Here is an 18,030-nt window from a genome sequence, read left to right on the forward strand (position 1 = left end):
GCTTTCACAACCAGATTCTGTTTTGTATATTCTATTTATTCTCCTTTTCCTAACAGCTTCTTTTATTTCTGCCTAGGATAAAGATTCAAAGATAGTCTTCCTCCAGAAAGCAATAGATGTGGTGATGCTGGTCAGTGGCGAGCCTCTGGCAGCAAAGCCAGCACGCATCGTAGCCGGCCATGAGCCTGAGAAAACCAATGAGCTGCTGCAGGCCATCGCCAAGTGCTGCCTCAATAAGGTCTGTGCTCTTGGGAGATAATACAGATACACACACTGAACTGCTGAATGCTGTATTAAAAACACTCCAATATTTTAGTGCCCCTAGATAATTTATCATGTCTGTGTTTTAGTCAAGAGTTTATTTTTCACATCTAAAGCTGTACACTCGGGGAAATAGTCTCACCACCTCAGGGAGATCTTTGAAGTACTTTAATTGAACCCTGGAGGAGGAATGTAAACAGATGAGCTAATACTTGGGGGATAGTTGTTTTATAAACTGTATTTTGATATTATATCATGCAGTTGATGCTGGTGAGTTAAATTATTCTCTCAGATGTTATGTAATCTTCTTTGTTTCCTTTTTTTTTAATTTGTCTTGCGAGCTCTATCTAGTCTTTCTGTCTAGTTGGATCATACAAACACAGATAATCTGTGAGCTTTTCACCTTAATGTTACAAAACTGAAGAAAACCTCAGATATGGTTAGCATCAAACATTTGCCGTTGAACACTGTGTATCAAAACTGCAAATCACTGACACGGAACACCCCCCCACCCCACACAGGGGTTGGATATCAGCTATAGAAAATCCTCCTTCTAATTTAAATAGTCTGGAGTAACTTTTGTGGAGTATCTGCCTTCTTGATTTGAATGTAGGTGTCTTGTAACAGATACTCCTCTACACAATGTGTTGTTGTTGAATTTGTGACAATAGTTTAGTTTTTACCAGGATTTTGTGAAGTTGCATGATTTTATAGAGTGATAGTCTTGCACTTGATCCACAGTTGTCTAGTGATGATGCAGTGAAGCGAGTGCTTGCAGGAGAAAAAGTAGATGTCAAGACCAAGGCCAGCACCTCCAGGTCTCAAGACAAGGAAAACAGGGAGGGACGTGAACGTCATGTTGACAGAGAGGTGAGAGTCCTCAGTCTGCTCAAAATGTGACTTTTAAAACATGTGTCAGATGGCGTTATCTCTGCAGAGAATAAAATGCACTGGCTTGGGTTAAAAGATATGAACAACTGATGAGTTTTTAAGTGTGTATCAGTGGCTTGAGTTCAAAATTAACTCTGAAATATTCTAGGAGAAGAAGAGGATTACAGAGCGCAGTAGAAGTGGGGACCAGAAGGACCCAGATCTGCACAAAGAACAGGAAGGCCGTCGCAGAGATGGAGAGAAAGAGCACCACAGAGACAGAGAGCGCTCTGATAAGCACCACCGCCATGAACAGGACCACCACGCCAAAGATCGGGACAAAGACAAGAGCCGGGACCGGGATCGAGACAAGGATAGAGACAAAGGACGAGTCAAAGATAGGGACAAAGAGAAAGATAGAGCAAGAGATCGAGAAAGAGAAAAAGACAAGGATAGAGACAGAGAAAGGGAAAAGACTAGAGATAAAGATTCTCATAGAGACCGGGAAAGAGACAAGGACAAACGGAGAGACAGAGATAAAGATTGGGACAAGGACAGAGAGAGACACAAACATGGAGAAGAGAAGAACAGAAATGGGGAGATAAGCAATAGCAGGGTATGTACTGTACCTGTGTTTTGGTAAGAAATACATGTGTAGACTTATTTTTTAGGGTTTTTCTATGAAACAATTAAAATTGACATTGATTTTTGACAGCATTGAATTACTTTTTTTCATGTGGGTCTTAGGGCTGGCTTTGTTTTTCTTAGGTACAAATAAGGGGGCTCCAGGAAAAAGGTTGTGAACAATGTTCCCTCCAATTTTTAAAACTACGCCCACATGGCAGCGCCATGACATCGCTTCTCCAACCCCAAATATCTTTACAAGTGACTGTTATTGTAATGGTTAATAATCAGTCCCTGTTGTCATGAATTTCACTATTCACAGTGCATATTAGAAGAAAAATCACAGTGAAGACTAGTCAAGGTTATTTGAGTGCTCAACTTTTTCTCTTCTGTGCAAAGAGGTGCGAAGCATTGTGCAGTTGTGCAGTTAAACAGCTTAGAGGGGACAGTGTTTAAGAACCACTGCCCTGTTTAACTGGCATTTATCAGCAACAGATGCCTTTCATTAATATGCTAATTTTGCTCTTAGGTCAGAGCATCAGAAGAACCTCACCAAGGCACTTCTGAAGAGCCTAGCAAAACAGCCAAACCTGTGCCAGCAGTAAGTGTGATCTTTAAACAGAATATTTTCATCAAAAATAACCCTATCAATGAAACAAATTGATCTTATCTGTAATTATTAAAACAAAATATCAGCTAAAATATTAAAGTCTGCAAAATAATTGAAATGTCATGGTAAACTTGCATTTTGGAATGTATTTGTAATTTATTTATCTAATTTTGTCTCTTTTTAAAAAGGATACTGAACCAGCTACAGAGGTATTCAATAGAACATTAGACCTGTATTCTTAGAGACATTTTAGTGTTGATTTTAGTACATGTTGCTGAGGCCTAGGGGTTGTTAGCTGCTTCGTGCTTATTGTTGCTATAGAGAGTAGCAGCCATGTGAAGCCTTGTTTTCTTTTATTAATGTGTGTAATGTACTTTTGTTTACAGCCCGTGGATGCAGCTGAGAACCAGGTAAGTTATCAAATATCAAAAGAACCATTCAACAAGTTTTTTTTGTGTAATAGGGACAAAACATTGAGTAAGCATCAATGAAATGGGTTGCTGTAGTCTTCCGTATGTTAGTATGGAGTGTCACTGTTATATGTTGTTTATTGTCTCTGCCGCAGTGATTTTCCTCCCTGTAACAGAAACCTTACTGTTAAGTCTGTAGGAGCTCAGTAGGTAGGTTCTTGCTGTCACATGTTGATACGTCCTTGGGCAAGATACTCTACTCAAACCTGCTCCCATAATCATGTATGGAGTTAAGTTAATACTGATAGCCACTCTACTTAGCAGCCTTCATTATAAGTCTGTGAATGTGGTGTGAATGGATAAGTGGGATCTTGCAGGGGTAAAAAGCACTTTGAGAAGTCAGACGAAAAGTCAACTTACAATTAACCATTTACTTTTGTAAACCAAACATTTGCCTTCTAGTGTGCAGTTTTTCTAAATAAACACAAAAGTGATATATGAACTTATGATGTCTGACTACTCAATGCTGCTCAATACTCAGGTCACGCTTATTCATTCATGCCCATTCACAACACATTCAAACACTGATGGCGAGGCAGCTATGGGAAGTGCCTGTATTGACATTGGGTGCACATTCACATGCCACTGACAAAGCAGTGGGAGAAATTTGTGGTTCAGTGACTAGCTTGAGGTCTCTCCCACATGTGACTGCAGGAGCTGGGGACCGAACCCCCTATTTTCTGGTTAAGAGACAACCGACTGTACCAATGACCCACAGCAGAAAAGGACCTAATGAGGAAACCCCTCTTATTGTACCCTCCTTCCAGTACTTGCGATATGCACTGCTGCTGCCTTTAACATGCCCAGGCTCAGCTTACATTAACTCCAGGTATTGACAATGCACCTGCCAGGCCCCTTATGGCCCCCACAACCCGAAGATGAAGAAAGATGGGCAGTAAGCCTGCACAACATTGGGTGTCAAGTATCAAGGGTTAGGGGTCAAGTTAGCAGTGAAAAATTAAGTTCCCTGACATACAGCTGGACATCCAGTTTAATCAACTCAGTGACACGTTGCTTTGCACCATTCTTTTTCAAGTTTTGTTGATTTTTTTTTCCCTTTTTTTTTTTTTTTTTTTTTTTTTGCTGTTTTCACCTTCAGTACTTGTTTTTATAAAAGCTAGATTGCATTCATTCATTTTGTTTTTCCTTAACAAAGAAAGCTACTCTCCTTTGTCTGTTGCTCTAGATTTTGAAAAGCAATAATAATTATAATAATTATAATTATAATATAATTTCCATTATTGAAGTATGAAAAATTAGGTTTACTGCCTGATGAACTGACAACCACATGTTCCCTTTTTCTGTTTCAATCTGTCTCTTTCTGTTGGTACTTTATTGTACTATACTGTGCATCTATGTGCCTGTAGCTTTTTACATTAATACGACTGATGACGACGAATGGTTACACATTGGTGATTTCTTAATGCCTATCACTGTATGTATCTGTAATCTTTTATCCTTCCCTCCTTACAGTCTGATAGTCCAGCTAGAATACCTCGGCCTTCATCGGCCAAAGGGCAACGCCGGAGACCCAAAATAGGAAGCCAAGGTAAACCATTCAACTTCATTCCTTAAAGCACCCAATTTTTATCAACAAAGCTAATACAAGGATCCTAGCTGAGCTTTTGTCATTATCAGAAGTTTATTAAGTATGTCCAGATATACATTTTAGCAGAAAACTTGGTATTTGTTCTTCCCACTTCTTTATTCATTGTACTTGCAAGCAAAGCAATCTAACAATGTCCTTGTCTTTTTTGCCCCAAATAGATGAGTCTGACAGTGAAGGAGGTAAGTAATCTCTGCCTTATCTTTCCTTTGCTGTTGTATGAAAAAGATAATTTTAACAAACGCACAAAAACTTTTAATTTTTGTGCTTGATCTCAAGTGCATTAAAATAATTGTGTCCCACTTCAACACTGATGGACTAGTATACCAAACTTAAGCAGTCATCACAATAAAGTAAATGTTGTGTAGTTGGGAAGGTCCAGAGAGCACACCACTTTCCTAATATCAAATGCAAAGTGAGGAAATTGATAATTCTCTTAAAAACTGTAGAAATTAATTGGTTTCGACAAACTGAGTTCCTTTGGGTATAAGCTTTACATTTTGGCTTTGAATAATTAAATTACACATTGTATGATTAAGGGAAAGGTATTCTTCGTTGAAGCATCCAAGCAAGTCTCTCAGGTTTACTCATGAATAGATAAAGCACATAATTGCTTAATGGGCTTGACAAGTCTGTACGAGCTATGTTACTCCACCCAAAAACAATTTAAACATCCTGAAAGTAATTCAGCTTAAAAGAAAACTCCAAAATCAGATTTGGGATTGCACTGTGATTGAGCTAGTGTTACATTGCTCGTTTTTTGTGCCCTTATCAGGATGTGTCATACAGTGTTAATGAGGTTGTATTGATCTATAACCAAGACAAAGTACACATTGGTATGTGCTTATTAGAACAGCTGTCAGTGACTGCAGTGCAAAGGATTTCTTGATTTTTTTTTTTTTTTCTTTTGTAGTTTTATGATGAGCTAATAACAAACTGTTGTTTTCTTTTCACAGAGGGAGAGGCTCAGCTAACCCAGAGACCTGTTCCACTGGAAAATGGAGACACTGCAGGCTCCTCACATGAGACCACCTCTAGGTCCGTAGAATCTCTGAACCGTGCAAGTTACTAACCGAGCTCAAGTCTACACGTATAAAAAGCACATTCAACATACTTCACTTCCATTTAGTTAAAATGTATAGTAATTTTGCCCTTGAAAAGTTTGTTCTCCCCTGGAAAAAGTGAGTTAAGCATGCATTATGTAAAATCCAAAACCAGGCGGTTCTCAGTCAAAACATTAACAAAAGATTACAAGTAGAAACGCACTGCTCAACTCCGCCCACTCCACCACCTTCACTTCTTGCTTCATGTTTTAAATTGAGGACTCTGTTCATTACAAGTTTCACATCATAAGGTATTTTTACTTAACAAAAAAACAATGATTCTGTTTGAATGATGAATTTCACATAGTGAGAGAAAAAATGGCAGCATTCTGGGATTGCATTGGGGGTTAGCTGCTGCAATTGAACTTATAACTGATGGCAGAGAATAATCATGGTCCATCACAAATAAGCACAAAAAACATGAACGAGATGCAACAACAGAAGAGCAGCTTCCATTAGCAGGTTCTGCTTCATTATGCAGCAGTTTTTTACTTAAAATCCAGCATTTCCACAGTAACAATAAACAAATCATGCTTGTCACTGTGGCTTCATCATGACAACTGCAGTAATGAGACATTTTCTGTTACAATTATAAAAATTAAGAACTCCTCTGGCTTAGAAAACTATTGGACATATTTGAGTTAATGTAAGTATTCAACTAAGACAACATAAGAGTAGTGATTTTTTTAAATTGATGTAGACTTTTCAGTGCAAAAGTTGTGCATGTTGTAGGATATACTTTATATTGATTGACTATGCAGGTGCCTTAGAGCAGTAATATTGTACTTGATATAGAAATTATTTATAGAGTGAGAATTTGGATTGCAATGGATGATTAAAATATTAAGAATATTAGAATGCATACAGTTTAAGTTTTAAATATCTAAAGTCTTCTTTTCAGTTTTAATTATTATACTTCAATTTTGGTGCAACAGGAGAATACCACGGCCCAGCAGTGCTCGCCCTGCCCCTCCCCGAGTCAAGAGACAAGAAAGTACCACTGATGTGACCCCAGCTGAGAGGTGACTGACAAAAGATCTTCACTGATGTCTAAAGTCTAACTTGATCTGTAAAGACTGAGAACCTTGTATTAGGGAATACAAGCTCAGTATAGAAGCTAATATTTCACCTCGCAGTAGGGGAGATGGATTTCTACTGTGATTTAGAGTTTCCACAGTGTTTATGACTGTGTAATAATTGTCTGTCCTTCAGGCTGTCAAGTGCCAAGCCATCTGCTCCTGTTATCATGGATGGAAAGAGGCTGTCTGAGGATGAAGACGATGAAGATGAGCAATTTGTTGTGGAGGAGGCAGCCCCTCTGCCTTCAGATGCTCCTGAGATGGATGTGGTAAGTGACTGAAACCATGTGTTACATGATGACCACTGTAAAAGCATGAGCCTTGTTTTGTAATACTTTCTTTCTTTTTGGTGCAGGGGCCTGCACATGAACTCAACGGTGAAGAAAAACATGGTAAACTGTCAGATTAGATTTTGCTCCTCTTGTTACTTGTAATTTGGTAAAGTGTGCCACTTATGCCTCTGGATTTGGATCCCTTACTTTTCCTCCCATTGTTTTTTTTACTGTAGGTGGCCTTGTGAAAAAGATACTTGAAACCAAAAAGGATTATGAATCATCCCCATCCTCTCCAAAATCCAAAGAACAGGTATGTTTATAAGTAGTTCTCCTTTACCTCCACTAGAGAGCAGTAACAGTCAGCTTTATCCAAATCCTCTGGATCAGATATCTTTTTTTAAGACTGCTCCCCAACTCAAGTGTTAACCACAGTGAAATGCCCAGTGCAGTGCTGGTTATTATCAAAAGAAAGACGTAAACAAATGGAGGGGAGAGGTGTAATTGCACCGCCTTGGAACCACAAAAATGTTCCCCTTCAGTGAAGCTAAAGGGCTAATAACCAGACAAGTAAATATGCCCTCCAACAGACCACACACAACTGATATGCACATCAAGATGTCTGGAGAAAATTGAGCTTGTTTTCTAGGGTTGCTCAATATCTTAGATATGCTTGCATTTTCCTTATTACTCGTGCCTCTGTTTTGTGTTCAATTTAAGGCTCTCTGCCATCTTGGGAACTAACTCTTCTAACTGTTCCCACTCCTTTCCCATGTGCACATTAACTAGGAATGGAAAATGCACAACCAGTAGTCATTTATTGAGGTTTTAGATCCTGCTGTTTTTGTCTCTTAACATCCTGTAATCGCTGTAACATACACAGGCTTCAGGTTTTCTTGTAATTTTCATTCTTTCTTCTCCTTTTCTCATAGATTTAAACATATTTAAGATAAAGCAAGGTGACTCATTGATGCTGCTGCTCATCTATTCCCTTTGGTCAGCCTATTTATGGGCCAAAAAGAGAGACATCTTAAATCATTTGTTTTAGTGTGAATCAGTGTGAAGCTTACAGTTTGGTCTGTACTCCGTGGTGTGAGGTGGCGTACACTGTCTGCTTTGGGTGGTCCTCTGCATTGAAGCATGCCCTCCCAGCATCCCTTCCTCACTGACCACCCTGACTCTGATGGATGAACTGTTTTGGACTGTCATTCATGCAGAAAGGCCCCTGATCTATCCCCTCCTAAATGCAGCCTCAGACATCATCCCTCGTAACTCACACCTGAAGTCCAGGCAGTGTAGCCACCAGAGAGCTGAGTTTGCCTGTCAGAAATTCAATGAAGTGTGTGCTTTAAGTAGATTTTACTTTTATCTGCTCATATTTTGGGCTGGCTAATAAGGTTCAAAAGAGGTATCTGGATATTATGTAGCTGAATGACAATTCCCAATGTATCTTGCCTTTTTTAAGTAAAAAAAAAAAAATGACAGTGCCACTGTTTTTTCCTCTATACCAACATTTTCCCTCACGTCTGACCATGAAATCAGCTGTGATCAGGTTGGAGTTTGTCCAACAGGTCACATTTTCTGACCAAAAGTAAAGCTCATCTCTAAATAAGCAGTGAGTTGGGCTAAATGCCGGCCCTAAATTGATAGGACACAACAGATAAGCAATGTTATTGACATCAGCTCATAACTACCTTATTTGCTGATGGTTATTTTTCCAAAGGGCTGATATTGGCCAATACTAAAGTTAAACCGATGCATCTGTGCATCTGAGGGCTACTCGGTGGTTCATGGGTTAGCACGGGCATACCACCTTGATGGGTCTCACATCAAGAAGGTTCCTGGTGCCTTTCTGCGCTGAGTTTGCACGGTCTCCCCACACATAAGTGGGTTCTCTCCAGTTGCTTAGGCTTCCTCCCACCTCCAAAGACATGCTAGTTAGATTAACTAGTGACTCTAGATTGGCTGTAGGTGTGATTGTGAGCATGCCTGGTTGTCTGTCCCTATATGTCAGCTCTGCGATTGACTGGTGACCAGTCCAGGGTGTACCCCGCCTCTCGCCCAATGCTAGCTGGGATAAGCTCCAGCCCCACGTGACCCTGAACAGGATAAGTGATATCAAAAATGGATGGATCTGTGCATCCTTAGCTCTAAGTTAAATCTACATGGGCTAAATGTCAAAGGCACTTTTTTATCAGCCTGCAGCACATACCAGCATGTACATGTAATAAATTACATGATTAAAAGCTACCCATTTGTGATAAATGACAAATAGTTTTTTTTAATTAGATTTTTTATTTCCAAAACTCAATGAATACCATTTATACTAGAATAAAAATGAATAAAAATGCTCCTCAGGTAAAAGAAGATACATCTATCGATGTTTTCCCATTTAGACTGATTGTTTTAACTTGATTATATTGTGTTCAATAAGCATATTACTGTTACTTATTTATTTTATTTATGTATTTAGTTTTTATAGGGGACAGTCCACATTAATGAACATGGTTATGCACAATGTGCCAGATTGTAGCCATAGGCTAATTTCCATCCGTAGTCCCTGGCAGGTTGATGGTATGCATATAAAAGTGTACATCAAGCATCTTCGCATGAAAAATAAACCATGCGCACAAAATCAGACAACATGCAGAGCCCAAACAACATGAACAGCACATTAATATACAAAGACCCATATTTAACTATACAGGAGGGCGCTGTATGACTGTGCTTAAGACTGACCAGGAATAAAGTAACCATTACAGTTAAAGTGCGTAAGGCAGATGGTAAAGTGCTAAAGTGCTGATGTATTGCACATGATTAGAAATGTGCTTGTGGAAATTGTACATTTGCCCATGGCCTGTCTATTGAAAGTGCTGGTATTATTGCACATAGCCCTATTGTACAGAATTTGCATTGACAGACATGTTCATACATGTGGTATTGTACAGGGATAGCACTGTACAATAGGATCCATGCATAGATATAACAAAATGGAGTTGTTTGTACTGGAAAGAATCTTTTTTACTGAGCACAAGGCCTTTTTATTTTTTTGAATTAGCATAAACTATATTGATAAAACAATATAATATCCTGTATCTTATTTGGATATTTATTGGTATATTATATTTATTGCTCAGCCCAAACTCATATCAACTCCTTTCTTGAAATTACTGGATAGCATTAAGTTCAACAAACATCCTTCAACAAAAACACCCCTAGGACAACACTGAAGCTGTTTCCCTTTGAGAAACATGAGCACCGCCTTGTAGAGTTTATCATAATTTTCTTAATGCAGCCTTCTCAGTTTCAAACCTCATTTCAGAGTATCCTGCATGGTCTTCACAGGAAGCTGAGAGAAAGTATGCTGCACATAGGACCTCTTCAGTCTAGCCCTCCATCATTATTGGCCTTGCCTCGTCAGCTGTATAAAGAACTATAATGACTTCCTTCCAGACATGAAAGGGTGGAGAGGTCAGCTTAATGGAATCTTTTTTTTCTTCTTGTAATTATGGCAAAACACGCAGGGTTAAAAATGTAAATATTGGGCTTCCTCATTCTATGTGGTATGACAGGTTTGAAATTTCAGCTGCCGCTATTCATTTTCTTAAACACCAAAGTTTAAAAAAACACTGTCTGAATGAGTCACAAACATCCCTGGTTCATATAGAATATCATGTTCAGTTAAAAAACACTGGCCTTTGGACTATTTGTTTATTTTATTAAATTACTGTTATCATACACATTCTTAATTTATGTTCTTTCACATTTCTGAGTTAGCTTTTGCTATTGTTAATGCCAGTGCTCAGCTTCCCCTTTGCTGCACTGATGTGAATAACAGTAATTCTCCAACAGTCCAATGACTGTATTTTGCCTTGTCCCTTCACATTGTGTGTGACTGAAGAATTTTCTCTTATTTATGGGGATGACCTTGCTCATGACCCTTCAGCAGTATTGTATATTATTCCAAGATACTTCTCTTTTTATTTAGACAGGATCTGCCCCTTGCAGCAGCTGCGTTTTCATAAGAATTTTTGTGTACTCTTTCCCCCCTTTTCTTTACCCCCATCAAATTAGCCTTGATGAAGGCTTGTAATGTATAAATAAACCCTGTGGCATACAAATGGATGGCTGTTGAGTGAGAGTCATGGAGGAGAAGGGCCAGAATACTCTCTGCAGAATTGTCAAGAAAATAAATACTCCTCTCTGCAGACCTCTGTGTCTTCATAAACATCCAGAGCTTTTTGTAGAAACACAAGGAAATGGCCCTGTGGCATTCCATTAGTCATATCACTTTTGTAAGGTCTTTTTGACTCGTGGTAAGAATTTGGTCAGGTTTTTAAAGAGTGCCCACCTACAGCACCCACAATGTGTTATCAAACCCCGCCTAAACCTTTATTCAACAGTTTGGTTTCAGCAGAAGTCATATCTACAAAACCCTCTGACTTACCTTTTTATATGAGAATTAATGAATGATAAATTATCATGTTTAAAAAAAAACCATTTGAATTTTAAGTACTAAAGCAAGCCACTGGTCCCCTATGAAGTTTCCTTTCAGTTTCCCCTGTAGTCCAGGGTCGTGATCTCACTGGTCTCCCAAAGGGGCAACAGAGACCTTACAACAACATCCTGTAACCTCATTGGCTGCAGGCTTTTCTCTTCACTTCACTGACTCCAAGTTATTTTTATGATCTATCTAAACTTTAAAATTGCCTTCCATGAAAAATGGAAAGGAAGCTCATGAACAATTCCAGAGCCAGTTCTCATCCTATGCTCCACTTCCTGGCTCACCTCTGTGATCTTCTACAGGGACACATTGTTAAGCCATCAGGATGTGCACGGGTGTCTTTAAATGGACACCAGTAGCCTGTAGAATTGTTCCCAGAAATTTTATTGCTGTTCTTTGAAGTATTCAATGATCTATGCAGCATTCAACAAATCCTGTTTGTCCATTTTTGCTTCTTTCTGCTGATGTAGCTACTTTAAATGTGAACTTAAGATGATTTATCTTGATTGCGGGGGATGGCCCTTTAACAAAGTTTTGCTTATTTGTCTCTCTTCCTTTTATTTTGACCATAAGGGAATCTAATTATTGCACATTAATGAGCAAATAAATTAAATAAGCCAAAGCCGATTTCTTGCCATCAACTAGTGTCTAAATTATTTTCCCAGCTAATGATACCCTGGAGGTTTGTCCGCCGCTGACAGGTTCTCTGTATGCGGCCCATTTTTCATGTCAGTGGATACTTTGAAGAATGTTTTCCTCTTGCCTCAGAAAATCCTAATAAACAGCCCATAAATCACATTTTTGCACGCATTTCCTAATTAAGCTGATTAGGCATGAATGTCTGAATAAAACATTGTGGTGTACCCTGCAGTGTTTGAACACGTCCATGAAGACTTCATTCTGTTGTCTCCCTACTGAACTGAATGTCCCAGCTCAGAATTTACAGTCAAAATAAACTATTTAAGCTCAACTAGGTTGTTGCTATCCAACAAAAATACAATGCTGATGCAAATAGGAAAATCCTGGAAAAAGTTGATTCACATCAGAACAACAAATATTAATTTCTATGACTGAATCAATTAAAAATGTCTTAAAAATAATAAGTTTTTAAATATACTTTATTACATCCTGAGTGTATTGTCACACCATTTCATGATATCTTGAGCACAGCAAACTTGCTCTACCATTTCCAACTACATTAGTGATTTATCATCACTTTTTTTACAAAAAAAATTCGCATAAGTTTGTAGCAGCCTAATTTCATTAATGTTAAATTATTTTGTAACTTGAGTGCTAATTACTCCACTTTCCTCTGTTTTTATGTCCTTGAAATTAGCTGATAAAAGGCTACAAATATGCTTAAAAAGTCCTGTATGCATTTTACTAAGCTTTTCAGTGTCAAATGAAAATAACAAAGGGTTGCTGTGGATCCTTGAAAGTCTTAAAAAAAATCTGAAGTCGGACTTTTAAAAGACCATGAAAAGTCCTAAAAAATATTTTTGTAGTTCTTTTTAATTTAGAATCAGCTTAGTAAACCTGCTAAATTGTTTTATGATAAAGATCACTTTTTAGTAGCTGTGTAAAGGTACGTGTATTTACTGTATCTGTATGGGCCTCTCAGTACGGTACAGACGTGTACCGGACGGATACATGTTGAACAAAGCTCATACACAGACAAAAAAACAAAGAAAAACTCACTGTCACACTGTTCTGGCAACCACACAACCACAGCAAACGACAGCAACAGCCTGAATATTCCCAGATAAAAGTGTCCTGTTTAGGAACACTTCGTTTCCCAGTAAAATACAAGAGTGGACAAAGACAACAACAATAGCCCTGACATTATTCTGCAGTGTCGCTGACAGCATGTCATCCAGCTGATCAGTCAGAGCATTTGAAAAGGCTCCACTCGAACAAGAACATTACTGTAACAAGGAGGAACAACAAGAAGTCTCACCAGCCGGTTATGAATTTCCTATGATTAAGATCTTTTTATTATAAAAGTGCTGCTTTGGTTTTGTGCATCAAATTAATTTTAAATGCAGTACCTTCAACTGTCAGCCTTGGAGGATGGAGAGAGGGGACTCCATCATGTCTGCAGCTGCGTCATAGGTAAAGTTGTCCTCAGATTTCACGCAGCTCTAACCTCTTTGTCTGCCAAGATGGGATGTAAAAAGTTCTCCCAAACATTGTAGTAGGTCCCACTGGTTAAAACTATAATCCAGTGCTGAAGTCTATGTTGAAATCGGTAGGATAGACGCTAGTTAGCATACTTAACAAGATAACTTACGGTTGTGTGATGATGCCCTCAAGTTGGCTGGGAAATTTTAGTGTGTAAAGACTGGGTATAAATATGTCTATATCAATGAAAATAACCTAGTAATTCAAAAATGTATCTATACATTAATATTTTTATTAATTGAAGACCTTTTGGAAGGAGGTTGCAGCATTATTAATGATTTGAATGTAATTTATTCAGCCTATTTATTTTGATATAATTTAAAAAAAATTCTAATAAATTCTGTTATTTATTCCCTTTAATCACCGTACTTAAAAACGTACCGAACCATGACTTCAAAACTGAGGTACATACCAAACTGAAATTTTCCTCTACCATTACACCCCTACTTTATAATATATTTATTAAATAGAGGCATCAAATATGCCAAAAATAAGCAAATTTGAGAGATTATAACCAACAAATCCTGCTTTTTCAGTACTACTTGATATTTCATAAACAGTGTAGCCTATTCAATCAGCAAATTCAGCAGGCCCTTGGCCCAGGTGTACTGAAAAATCTTGTGTGGCTTTCATTTTTGACCTTTTGCTGCAAAAGGGGGTATTAGTTTTTCTGAATTCGGGTCCTAAAAAGTTATTAAAAAGTCTCGGATTGGAATTTTCGAAGTGAGTAGGAACCTTGAATACAGCTCCTTAGTGCAGACTGGAGTAGATTCTGATATAAGTACCTCTTTATATGAATACAGGTTTTATGCAAAGTAAAAAGTATTACAAGTTGATAAATCAATGAATCAAAAATTAAAACTTAAAAAAAAAGTCTTAAATGCAAAAGACCATAAGGTCTTGAATTTAGTTCTGATGGAACTCAACCGGATCAGATGTCAGTCAGCAGGATTGTTTATGTTCTTGCCCATTGAGCTATCAGTGCAACCTTTAAGCTCCGTTTTGTCCTGAGCAAGTTAACTGTGTGATGTGTGCATGTATAGGTAGGTTAATTGAGGTTTTCTCAGAAGTGGTGGGAAGGTGTCAGCTTAGGTTTTGGCTGATTAGTTTTATTGAAGGTTTTTACAGAAAAATGCAGCTTTTCCCTAGAGTATTAATACTACCACAGAGCACTTGCTAGCATCTCAAAGAAGCATTATTTGCATACTATGATAACAAACTAGGGCTGTCAAAATAAACACGTTAATGCGGATTAATCCATCATCATGATTAATCTGATTAAAAATTTTAACGCAATTAACCCATCTACTGTGCAGATTGATTCAAAATCCCTGAAACATCGCTGGCAAGCATTTCGGCAGTTTGTTCAAGTAGGGTTACCGTCGAGCATGCACAAATGGGCCGTTGATCTGGTAGTGACCAACCAACTCGATATGAAAGACGCTAAACAGCACGCTGGCCCTCTTGATAGGAAATTTGAGTGATTAATATAGATTAAAAATGAATGTTATTTAATCATTATTAATCATAATTAATCCCCAGCAACCCTGTGATTAATCTGATTAAAAATTTTGATCTTTTGACGGCACTATAAAAACACATATTTTCTTGACTACATTGTCACATTTCTATCTTACCATTGTCTCAAAATATGCACATAAGTGTGCCACCAATGTAACTGGATAGAAATTAAAAATGCAGTGGGGTCTTAAAATACTTTGAGAGGGTCTTGATAAAGGTCCTAAAAAGCGTGACGTTTAATCTAAAATTTTCTGTATAAACCCTTGAGTAGGGAATGTGTTGTGAATCAGCAGTTTGTCAGTTTGAACTGAAAATCCATTGTGAACTGAATCATGAGATGCTGCAAGATTTACATCTCTCTAAGGTTCAGGTTTAGGTTATGTGCTTCAGCAGATAAAGACCTCTCTCTACAATAAAAAACTGTAGGTATTTCTTTCCACCTGCCCTTTCTATCTCTAGCCATGTCTGTGTCTCCCCATTGCCCTGAGCATTCATTGTTGTTAGAGATAATAGGAAGACCTCCCCCTTCCTCCTCTCTCACCTCCTATCCTCCGTGGTCACCCCGTCTAAATATTGTTCTGTGATCTGGGTGAGAAAAAAAGAAAAAGAGGAGTGCACGGGTGTAATAGACCACGACAGAGACCTCCATAACGCTGTGATTTATATCCACCCGGACAGAGTGCACACGAACCAAGGGTCATGTTTTCATGCCAAGTTTTTTATTTTCCAGCAGAGAAGGAGAGAGGGAGGGGGGCTGAGGTAGCAAAGGGGGATGGCAAATAGACTGAAGCCATGAGTTCTGTCTGCGCTGTGCAGACCAAACCACAGCCAGGCAGGCCGAATGAGCCGTAGAGTGTTTGTCTAGCTGCAGGGTTCACAGCGCCCAGTGGAAAGCCACCCACCTTGTCAGGGGACTGCTGCACCAAGGCGTCTCTCACCCTCACTCTCCCAAATCCCCACAAATAAGTAACAAAAAGTGAGGTTGTCAGAAATTTGTACTTGCTTCCTGTAAAGAAATGACAGCGAATAACGCTGTTTGTTGTCATTTCTGCTGTGTGGTCTTGTCTTGTCAATCTTCCTTCTTAGATTGTAATTACCTCTCTGTTTGGTTTGTTTCAAGAGATGTCTTGATAAGGAAAATGTTATATGCCCCAGCTGTGCCAAGTTTATGCAGCCAGCTACCCGAGCAGACTCTTTGATGGGAGTGTGTGTTTTGAACAGGAAGCTGTCATTTAGTTTACACACTGTCACAAATATGGTTCCTGCTGCCTTAGGAAGGCAGGTGCTCCCATCTGTGGAGCCAAACAGAATAAATTGTGCCGAGAGTTGAACTTGAAAGGAGGCATAAGTGTAGTAGTTGTTACTCAATACTGTAGTAAAATAACCCCACTGCCACAGCCTGTTACTAAAATAAACAAGACCAAGAAGGCGGGTGGGGGCTGTGTGTCCACTGTATGCGTCGCTGAACTTCTGCTTAGCTCTCGCATGTGTGGTGCTTTCACATTACACACTTGGAGGCCTTGCGTAGCCCAGCTGAGCAAACATCCTTGGGTTTGCTCCCTACCAAGGGAGGTCCTTCCTTGATACCTTCCCCTCCTTCTAACCATCAAGGGACTGAGTGTAATTTGGATATGTTAAACCCCCCCTCCAGCCGCACACCATACACTGAGGCCTTCATCAACCAGTCCCCCTACTTTGGCAGACACAATTCTGTCGTATGTTTGATCTTTATATATACAGCTAGGTTGGTAGAATTCCTGCCTAACATTTTTAGCCTTGAAATCCTAAACCGCTAAATGTAGCTTTGCCCTGGTTCTGGGTATTTGAGACTTTACTGGCAAAGGTAGAATTCCTAAAGAGGGTTTATTATGTTATGGTCAAGGGACGCACAAGTGATTGTTGTGTGTGTTCACACAGCTGTTTGACACTGTTTAGTTTTAATCAAGCTGCAGATTATATGGAAACATGCAAGCTTATTTCAGTGCCTGTTAAGACTTTGATCCAGAAGAACAAGCCAATGTAATTAAATGAATCATTCCTTAGATACCAGCTTAGACATTCTTCTAGACCTGTGCATCTTCACTAGTCTCATGATTCAGTTTGATATCACAGTGCATCATGATGGGTGCATCCTCCATTTTCTTCATTACTGCACCTTTTTTATCAGTAAAGAGAAGTAGCTAGATAAATGTGAACACTTTTTTGTAATTAAGAAGGTGCTTTAGAACTTCAACTTGACACACCAGTAATCTGACATGCCATATGGTAAACCACTCATAGACAGCGTTTGGGAAAGGGCAGAGGCTTTGAAAAAAAAAAAAAAAAACTTGGAGGATGATGGGATGAACGTTCTGTCTGTCACATCTTTATGGGCCAATCAGAGCAAAAAAACATGACGTAGTCCCTACAGAGGAGTAAACTCCTTTGAGAACTTCATAACGCAAACCATGGTGACTGTAGACATGTCAGTACACGACTTTAGTCATTTTTAAAAAACAAAAACCAAACTCAATGCTGTTCTTTGTTCTTCTTTTAACTAAGATATGTACAGTTCTGATAAAACTGGCGCTTTAGCAGCATCCAGGCTAATGTCTTCTGCCATAACTGAACAGCCTCTTGTTGCTGCTCGCTTGTGTCAGGACTCCGTCACACCCAAAAGTACTGCCCCTCAATGTTGACTGGTCCTGTCACTTTCTAACCAGGCCCAAGCGGTTCAGACGGGAGCTTTGCAAGATGGATTTGCCAGTGAGAAACACGGAAACAGGGTATCCATCTGCTTTGCAAGGTTAACACGCCAGATCATTCGTTTCAAATATCCATTGAATGGATGTATTCAAATTCATCTGGAAAAGCTCCCACAGAAATCAGGAAGGGCAGGACTTCTCAAAACACTCTATGAACGTGACTGGAAGACTGTTCTGTGTGTTAC

At 38.9% G+C, this 18,030-nt stretch overlaps 1 protein-coding gene across 2 annotated transcripts in view; it reads left to right on the forward strand.

Moving 5' to 3' along the window:
* Positions 1 to 18,030, forward strand: part of traf3ip1 (TNF receptor-associated factor 3 interacting protein 1) — a 33,852-nt gene that overhangs the window by 7,636 nt on the left and 8,186 nt on the right. The window contains exons 3-15 of one of the 2 annotated variants that reach the window (XM_041807348.1): positions 77 to 238; positions 1,003 to 1,131; positions 1,301 to 1,747; positions 2,285 to 2,356; positions 2,554 to 2,574; positions 2,752 to 2,775; positions 4,309 to 4,384; positions 4,603 to 4,623; positions 5,398 to 5,479; positions 6,480 to 6,566; positions 6,757 to 6,892; positions 6,979 to 7,015; positions 7,132 to 7,208. In XM_041807348.1, coding sequence (XP_041663282.1) covers positions 77 to 238; positions 1,003 to 1,131; positions 1,301 to 1,747; positions 2,285 to 2,356; positions 2,554 to 2,574; positions 2,752 to 2,775; positions 4,309 to 4,384; positions 4,603 to 4,623; positions 5,398 to 5,479; positions 6,480 to 6,566; positions 6,757 to 6,892; positions 6,979 to 7,015; positions 7,132 to 7,208 — 1,371 coding nt within the window. The remainder of the gene's footprint in view (positions 1 to 76; positions 239 to 1,002; positions 1,132 to 1,300; positions 1,748 to 2,284; positions 2,357 to 2,553; positions 2,575 to 2,751; positions 2,776 to 4,308; positions 4,385 to 4,602; positions 4,624 to 5,397; positions 5,480 to 6,479; positions 6,567 to 6,756; positions 6,893 to 6,978; positions 7,016 to 7,131; positions 7,209 to 18,030) is intronic. The other variant, XM_041807349.1, reaches the window with a different exon arrangement.

This window comes from Cheilinus undulatus, linkage group 15 (genome assembly GCF_018320785.1).
Source record: "Cheilinus undulatus linkage group 15, ASM1832078v1, whole genome shotgun sequence".
In the NCBI taxonomy this organism is placed as follows: domain Eukaryota; kingdom Metazoa; phylum Chordata; class Actinopteri; order Labriformes; family Labridae; genus Cheilinus; species Cheilinus undulatus.